The sequence below is a fragment of the Brassica napus genome, chromosome A3 (assembly GCF_020379485.1).
Source record: "Brassica napus cultivar Da-Ae chromosome A3, Da-Ae, whole genome shotgun sequence".
NCBI classification, from domain to species: Eukaryota; Viridiplantae; Streptophyta; class Magnoliopsida; order Brassicales; family Brassicaceae; genus Brassica; species Brassica napus.
The window spans coordinates 551913-561124 of NC_063436.1; the positions used below are offsets into that span (position 1 = coordinate 551913).

The 9212-nt window shown below is 30.0% G+C and overlaps 1 protein-coding gene across 1 annotated transcript; it reads right to left on the reverse strand.

Moving 5' to 3' along the window:
* Positions 1–2023: 2023 nt before the first annotated feature.
* LOC111214531 (GDSL esterase/lipase At5g03810-like) lies at positions 2024–5683 on the reverse strand. Its single transcript, XM_022717466.2, has 5 exons — positions 5023–5683; positions 4529–4662; positions 4207–4440; positions 3843–4101; positions 2024–3634 (listed from the first exon to the last, which is right to left on the reverse strand). The coding sequence occupies exons 1-5, from the start codon at positions 5255–5257 to the stop codon at positions 3435–3437; spliced, it is 1062 nt and encodes a 353-aa protein (XP_022573187.1). The 5' UTR covers positions 5258–5683; the 3' UTR covers positions 2024–3434.
* Between the last annotated feature and the right edge of the window lie 3529 nt (positions 5684–9212).

The following is a 9212-nucleotide window of genomic DNA, read 5'->3' on the forward strand; positions in this document are numbered from 1 at the left end:
AGTGATAGAAAGAGAAATAGATGAGTGAACGAAGAGGTGGTGAATGGTTAGGGCTTTTAAAGGACGAGAGAGTAGTGAAATTGCTTGAAAAAGGATAAAGATCAAACAAAACAAACAATTTTAGGCCAAAAAAGGATAAACAATTTGTTTGAAGCTGCATTGACCAATCTGATCCTTCTTTTACAGTTAAAACCAATTAAAAACGTCTATCTATCTTTTTTTTGTTTGAAACACTCATTTAATTTTAAAAGGGGGAAAGTTAGTTAGGAGCATTAACAACTTCCTCGACAACCAAAGTTTCTCTTACAAACTGAGCATTTTTAGCCAAACAATCGGCTCTCATGTTCTTTTCTCTGGGAATCCACACAAAATCAAAGGCAACAACACTTGCCCACACATCTGAGTAAATGCTATGTAACTCTGCAACATCGAGAACAGAGTTTACACACTTGATGAACTGCGCCGAATTCTATTAAAATTAAAGTACAAATAAAAATAACCCTAAAATTTACTTATTTACAAATCTATGCCACTAAAATAATTAAGAAATCTATCATTAAATATTCTTATTTTTTCTATTTTATTAAATCATTTTCAAAATCGGTTATTAATCAAAACAATTACTTAATTATATTTTAATGCGACTAAAAAAATGCACAATCCTAAATTTTATCATTTATTATATATGTTTTAAATTAAACAACTATAAAACATAAATTTAATATGATAAATATTTGTACAAATAAAAATTTAACATGATAAATTTAGTACATAAAATAATTTTATTATACTTATCATCAATTTTTTATTCATAAAAGAAAATGTGACGATGCATGGATTATATTTTAAAATAAGGATGATACAATTGACGGTTTATAATACAAAATAAAATTACACAATATAAACTATTAAATTATTTTATTTAGAAATATCATATTTAATAATTATTTAATACATGTAAATTTTTAAAAAATAGATATTATCATTTATACAAAATAATATATATTTATAAAAAATTAAAAATAAACATTCTCACTGGTCAAGTTCTAGTATTTATTAATTTAGTAGTTAGGGTAGTTTCCACTTTCCAAGGACTAGATGATCAATCAAAATGGTTAGTCTCAGAATTCGTATTTCTTTTGTAATAAGGTACTTCCCTAACGGTAGTGTTAACTCCGTGGATTGAGATGAAAAGGGTATATGCATGCATTAGAAAATCTTTCAACAAACAATCTGACTATTTATGATGTATTTTTGTCAGAACATCTTAATTATAGCATGACTATTGTTTGCCATGGGGAAAGTAAACAGATTGTACTTACTAAAAGAAGAAAAACAATATCTTCTAGTTCGACAAAAAATAGTTCTAGTTTAACTTTTCCTTAGAGTCGATAGTAACGTACTAACGCTGTATTGGCAAAAGAGTCATGCAATATTAAGTTAAATATACTGTCAACTTAAAACTAACTACTGCTAAAAATTATTTATCTATATTCTATTTCTTTCAGTATACAAATGATTGATATTTTAACTTTTTATGTTTTAACTGTTTTCTTTGTATATAAAAGATTAGTTTTTAGCTTTAATTAATGCATTTTATATTAAACATAAACTAAAATCTAAAAATATGAATGGTAGAACTTGATTGGAAAGCATATAAAACTAAAAAAAATACAAAATCAGAATATTATTTATTCTTTTTTTATTAAACCAGAATCATTCTCATGGACCTAATCTTTTTTTGTAATTTTTTAAATTAAATACATCATTATATTATATAGTTAGATTCTATTCTAATTTTGGAAAATAAAATTATACTATTAAATGTGTTTTCAAACAACACAAAAACTAATCTTGTGTCCAAACAATATAAAATATTAGGTCCTAATTTTTTTTAATAACTTTTTATTTATCTTATTTTAAATTGGCTATTTTAAAACCACTCAAATAATTTATAAAAAATCAAAAATAATTATAACTATTTTGTGAGTTTAGCTACTAGAAAAAAAATCATGTAATATGAAATTAATTAAATTAATAGATTATATTGATTGCATTTTTATAAATAAAAACTGCAGTCCTTTAAACTTAATAAATATTAGATTCTTAATTTTAAATTGTTTTTATTCTTAAGAACACATAATTCTATATGCGAGATTATATTAATATTTGATTTAAGTTAACATCAAATAGTTTTATATAAATAAAATGTTAGAGTCAATATATTAATATTTTAATCAAACAAATTAGAGATATTTTATTAAAATTTATAATAAAACGTGTTGAAATAATTAAAAACAAAATTAATTATTTTTTTAATAAGAGAGATATAAAATAATATAATTATATAATTTTCAAATACAATAAAATAAAAATATTAAAACATTGCTAAAATCTATTGACATTGTAAATTATATTTCGTTAAAAATATTTATGCAATTTCAAACGTGGATCATATTCTAGTTTTTTATTAAAATGTGTGGAAATCTTAAACAACAATCTTTTAAATACAGTGAGAGTATTATTTAAGATCACGATGGATAATGTCATTATTACGCTCTGAAATGGATTGATGGACCAGCATTAAGTTTGATCCATCGTAGATTGAATTTGATTACATAAATCAGGATTTGATATCATATTAAGTTAGAAGGATTGCTAACATATTTAACATTTACACCAAAAAAAAAAGGATTGCTAACATAAAACAAAACTAAATAAATACACTTTTCTTACATGGGATTGCTAGTAAAGATATTAAATGTGAGAAATTTTGAATGCGGATGACTAAGTAAAGAAAACAAGCTAGCAAGCATTATTTAAGCTAATTAGTCTATAATATATTTTCGTCACGTCATCTTAACGGATTGAATATTTTAATTTAGGTTTAGGAAATGAGAGAGATTCCTTGGACAAGAAGATTGTCTGCGAGAACTCGATTGGCTGCTTCGGATAGATGAAAACCGTCCCAAAACACGTAACTGCTAGCATTTGAACATGTACCCACCGATAATGCATTGCATAGAAACAAGGTTTCCGTTGTCCACAACAGGGCCTTCTTGATTCAAAAAATCTAAATGAACATGAATGAATTTAAGAGCGCTGGGGAGCTAAATGGCTATGGATAAACCTTCTCTGTCCGACTATTCTGATATTGTAGTGGAGAAATTTACTTGAGGTGTCTGTATTGTTGGAAGCTTAGAAATATTGACATTTACTAAATAGTTGACCAAGGATGCTTGCCAAACAAACATTTTGCAGTGATTATGGAAGCATAGTTTAGTGGATCACTATCTTTTGTATTTTTCTTACATGAGATGGTAAATACATTGAATGCGGATGACTAAAAGAAAACAAGCAGGCAAGCATTGTTTAGGCTAATTAGTCTATAATACATTTTGGTCACGTCATCTTAATTGTTTGAATCTTTTAATTTAGGTTTGGGAAATGAGAGAGAATCCTTGGCCAAGAAGATTGTCGGCTAGAACACGATTGGCTGCTTCTGATGGATGAAAACCGTCCCAAAACACGTAACTGGTAGCATTTGAACATGTACCCACCGATAATGCATTGCATAGAAACGAAGTTTCCACTGTTCCGGTTCCACAACAAGCCCTTCTTGATTCAAAAAACCCTACATTCAAAAAACAAATATTTGAAAATATTTAGTAAGAACAAAAATAATGGAAAAAGAATGTTACTGTAGGTCGTCTAAAGTCTAATGTTGGATTTCATAAAAATCAGGAGAAGAGTTATGATTTTTCTTTTTTTTTGGTCAGAAGAGTTATGATATTTCTTGAAAAATCGTATGGTTTCATAAAAGGATTGTCAAAATACCGTACCATTCTCTTCAGGCTTCATGACCATGTTCAATAGAGGATTATAAATGTCAAAAACGACCAATTTCAGACCAGGAAGCTTGTTAGCTAGGTTCACAGACGTGTTGTTGAGTTTGGTATTGAAGGAAACCGCGTCCCGGTTTAGTCTTTCGACGCACGTATTGCTCCCAATACCACCAAACATCGTTATCGCTGCTGGCAAACAACCCAAGGGTGGTAACGACGTTACTCCAATTCTTCTAGCACCTAAATCATACATATTCTGCAAAAAAAGATAAAGCACATTTTTTGAATATTGGTATAAGGTGAATACATAGTAAACCGTTACGTTAGGATAATTAAAAACTATGGTAATGTTTTTAGTTACTTGGATAAAGGTTGAATAAAATCTCATGAGACGATCTGAGAATCGATCAGGCGTGACTATCGCATTAAGGATAGGATTAATGTAATAGCTTTGAAGAAAATCGCTGGATCCGGTGCTAAGAAGATGAATCGCGCCTTTGAATATCTCGTTGGCTTTGTCTCTCCCTACCATGCTTGTCACCTTGCTTTGGTACTCTTTGTAGTTTTCCACTTGTTGGGTCAAGCTGATTGCGTTCTACAAAACATACGATACACCATAAAATGTTAAAGCATTTAAAATGTTAGCTAATTACTAACCAAGTTTAGAATAAAGAGTTATTTACGTATAATAAGGAAGTTCCGTCGTGATAACCGGAAGCACCAGAGGCGAAATTGGCTCCGGTTAACAAATTAGTCTCATTTGCTGCATCTTGGCTAAGGTACGCCACCGGGTAAGAAGTGAACCCTAAATTCTCAGCTGCTCAAAAAAAAAACAAGATATATAAATTGATGAAGTAAATACATTATGGATCCAAAATTGATAAAATGAATAATTACAAAATAATATAAATTAATTAATTAAAAAACAAAAGGAAAGAACTAAAAAACAAAATAACTGATAAAAAATCAGTAAGCCCTTTCTCAAAAAGAAAAATAGGATTAATAAAAAAAGGAATAACCGAATCATTAAAAAAATTACGTCTTCAAGTAACATAAAGTATGAATAAACATAGTTTCACTTGAATGACTAAACATATTTTCACAAATTATGCGATTGCATTTGTGGCATCTATGAACCATATATTATATATGTAAATAATTTTAGGATGGTTCAAACCGGTAAAGTCGATGGCGAGTTTTCCGTTAGAGAAACGACCGGTGGCAGTGTGGGCTAAGAAGTCGCGTCCATAGGGAGGAAAGTTGGCCTTGACGAGGGTAAGGCGAAGATTGTTGTTACCGGCATCAACAACAGAATCTCCCATTATGATTAGAGCCGGTACAAGAGGTTGACCGGTTCCAAAGCTGGCGTAGAAACCGGTAAGAACCAAGAAGCTAATCAGACTTGTAAACATTTTCCTTTTCTCTTTGAATATACAATATAAAACGATAAAGAGATGAGTGAACGAAAAGGTGGTGAATGGTTACGGTTTTTAAAGGACGAGAAAGTAGTGAAATTGTTTGAAAAAGGATAAAGAAACAAACCAAACAAACTACCATTTTTAGACAAAAAAGGGATAAACAATTTGTTCGAAGCTGCATGTACCAATCTGAATTTTCTGTTACATTTTCATTGGATTTCAAACCAGTCAATAACGTTTATATTATTATTATGTTTAGTAGTTAGGTCATTTCCACATTCCAAGGACTAATTGATCACTCAAAATGGTTAGGCTCTGAATTCGTGGATAGAGTTAAATCCGTGGATAGAGTAGAAAAGGATGCATTAAAAAAAATCTTTCAACCATCATTCTTGCTAATTTTGATAAATTTTTGTTAGAATATCTTAACTATAGCATGATTATGTGGAAGTTAACAGATTGTACATACTAAAAGAAGAAGAAAAAACAATATCTTTTAGTTTAACTTTTTGGTAGATTTGATATCGTACTAACGTTCTATTGGGATAAGAGACACGCAATGCATCCAGAAGAATGAGTAATCAGTGTAACCCGTGGGCATATGCTACCTCTCACATTTTTCATGCAATTATTATAAACAAAAATATTAATATTTAGGGACTTAATAGGTCAAAAGATCTACGAAGAGATCACATGCATGTTTTATCATTTAAATGGAACTAACTTTAACTAAACTCTTATCTCCCAAATTTCTTCTTAACAAACCTTTTTGTTTTCTACTAGAAAATTTCTACCTTGACTCTCATACCTCATTTCGATTCCCTTTTCCAACAAGTGTCTTAGAGCAATATTATTGGGGGTTTCTTGCTCTAAGGTTCTTAAAATACATGTTTGTGTATGTATATATTGTATATGCATATGTAATTGTGGGGTTCTAAGTTTTACGGAAAATCCAACCGAAAGTTTCCGTAATTACATACGCATATATAATATATACATACACAAACATATATTTTAAGAACTGTAGAGTAAAAAAACCCCAATAATGTTGTTCTTACTAAACGGAATGAAACTAAAACTTATAACCTGATAAGCTGGTTTTTCGTTGTGTCACGTCACAACTATAAAATAAGAATATTTTTAGAATTTCTATTTTTTACTGGGTAATCGAGTGCATTTATTTGGGGTCAAGAATACACCAGTAAGATCGATATCTAGTCATCGTATCTTGAACCAGTTGATGAAAGCTATATTATTCAAGGTATGCGCTCTGTGCAAAATAGTTTTAACCATGTGAATGTTTACAGTAACTTTGAATACTAAAGACGCACACACTGACTTCTTAAAGCTGTCATTACCGCAAAATACGACACCAAATCTTACTGTTGTTCTTAGGGTTGTTATATAGGGTTGTTAGATTTATGGTTGGTCCAGCCCAGGCCCGGCCCTGGGCTAAAGCCCATAAAGCCAAGGCTTTAGGCGCCAAATTATATATATTTATAGGGGCACCATATCTTGCTTCATCTCTTTTAGTGTAGTGGCTTGTGCGTAGTCTTCCTTCACATGTAGGTGATGTGTTCGAAACCCTTCCCATAATCGTATATTTTATATTTTTTTTGATAATGGTAATAAATGAAAAGATTTGATCATTACAGATTTTGGTTACCCTTCCTAACAACTTTTGTTTCCTTTATCTACGGAATGTAGTAAATGATATTAACTTACACATTAAACAAAAGACAAACTATTAATTATGTTTCCTTTTTGCTAATAATAATAACTAAAAGATTTGATCATAAATATTTTGAATATCTTTTCTAACAAATTTACATTCCTTTTATATATGTATTAAAATACATGATATAAAATTATAAAGTAACAAAAGTAAACAACAACTAAATTTTCGTTTTTCATTCTTCTCTATCTTTTTCTATCTTCTGCAGGTTTTGAACTTAAAAAAAAAAACTGAAAAATATGAAACTAGCTTATGGTGATAAAAACTACAAACTAAAATTGATGTCGTTATATCATATTTGTTGTATTTTTATTTTCCATAATACATATTTTTATTCATTTTATTGTAGGATTGTTAATGTTTTATGTCTTATGATAAAAAAAAATTAGAATGTTTATAAATAATTTAAAAATGATTAGAGTAAAAAAAATTTAGTTAGGGGCAGCATTTATTTGTTGCGCTTTAAGCGCCATATTAGTCCGGACCGGCACTGGTCCAGCCCATCCAAATAATTCAAGAGCCCTAACCTAAGAAGTATTTAGGGCCAATTTAGGGTTGGGTTTAAGAAGTAAAGGTTTTGACAGGGTTAACCTATTAGATAATTTTTTGGTTTTTTTGTTAAACAATAATGTTTTGATGTAGTTAAAACTTCAAAAAAGATTTTTTCTCCCAAATCCGTAATATTGAGTTATTCACTAAAATTGCAAAAAAAAACATTATATCAAAATTTCAAAATTGAGTTTTTCGTCAAAATTGTAAAAAATCGAGACTTCTCGCCAAAATTGGAAAAATGAAACTTCCCGCTAAAATCGGAATATCGAGTTTTCCTGCCAAAACCGGAAAATCAAATTTTTCTGTCAAAATTGGAAAATCGAGTTTTCCCGCCAATATCAGGAAATCAAATTTTCATGCCAAAACCGAAAAATCGAATTTTCCCGCCAAAACCGAGAAAACGAGTTTTCCCGCCAAAATTAGAAAATCAATTTTTTTCTCCCAAAACCGTGAAATCGAGTTTTCCTGCCAACATTGGAAAATCGATTTTTTCCCGCTAAAATTGGAAAATCAAGTTTTTTCCGTCAAAACCGGGAAATCGTGTTTTCCCGCCAAAACATGAAAATCGAGTTTTCCCGCCAAAACCGTGAAATCAAGTTTTCTCGCCAAAATCGGGAAATCGAATTTTTCCATCAAAACAGTAAAATCGAGATTCCCACCAAAACCAGAAAATCAAGTTTTTCCGCTAAAATCAAGTTTTCCGCTAACACCGAAAAATCAAATTTTCTTGCTATAACCGAAAAATCAAGTTTTCACGCTAAAACGCATAATCTTATTTTTGTTGAACTTGCGAAATCTTATTTTTGGCCATAACCGCAACAATTTAATTTCCCGTAAAATTTTGTTTTCCGTTTAAATTCCCAAAACCGCAAAACATCATTTGATTATATATTATATATCTTTCGATGATATTTACTATAATTATCTAAATCACATGTTAATATTATTTGCTTGTGTGTTGAAAGATATTACAGAATGAGCTAACCTTGATCCAACCTTAACCGAGCCCTTCATGCATGTAGGGCTAAAATATGATTACGGCTAGAATAGGGCTGGGTTTATATTTTATAGGGCAGGGCTGGATAACCCAATATAACATCCCTAGTTTTTCGTTTACTTTTCAGTGTTTTTTCAATTGTTATTTGTAACAAAAATATAAAGATGAAAAGTATTTAAAATTAAAATGTTGGTAACGACGATATTCATAACCTTTTAGTTTTCTATTTTATTTTGAGGGATTTTAATTAATAAAAAAAGGCAATCAGATGTAAGACAGTAAGAGGACAAAGCATACATTATTGAATATCCCTTCAAAAAAGAAACAAAGGGATCACGTGTTCAACAACTTGTTCTTATTATTTCACGTGCACCTTTTAACATGTTCTCCTTCAGGTCCTGGCTTCTACGGGGTCAGTTTCTAGTTTGGTCCACATCAATCTTGGATGATAAATTACACTGAACATATTGGAAAGGTTGTTTAACAAGTAGCCATCTACTTGCTTGGTCTCACTATTTTCAGAATTTCTAGCTTGTCAAAAGGTTTTAGCGTTCTTTTGCAGAACAAGGCCTAACTATCAAGAAACAAGAAGAGTTGATGAGACTACACTCAACCATAGTTCAATATGACTTAGTCTTCAAGTTGTTTCCTATGTTTATGCAAAT

What these genes read in the sequence shown, in the direction of transcription:
- LOC111214531 (XM_022717466.2), bottom strand. Translation starts at nt 5,257, where the DNA reads ATGTTTACAAGTCTGATTAGCTTCTTGGTTCTTACCGGTTTCTACGCC. An exon ending in TTTATTCAACCTTTATCCAA is followed by an intron (nt 4,102 to 4,206) that starts GTAACTAAAAAC and finishes CTTTTTTTGCAG; the next exon opens with AATATGTATGATTTAGGTGC. An exon ending in CATGAAGCCTGAAGAGAATG is followed by an intron (nt 3,635 to 3,842) that starts GTACGGTATTTT and finishes TTTTGAATGTAG; the next exon opens with GGTTTTTTGAATCAAGAAGG.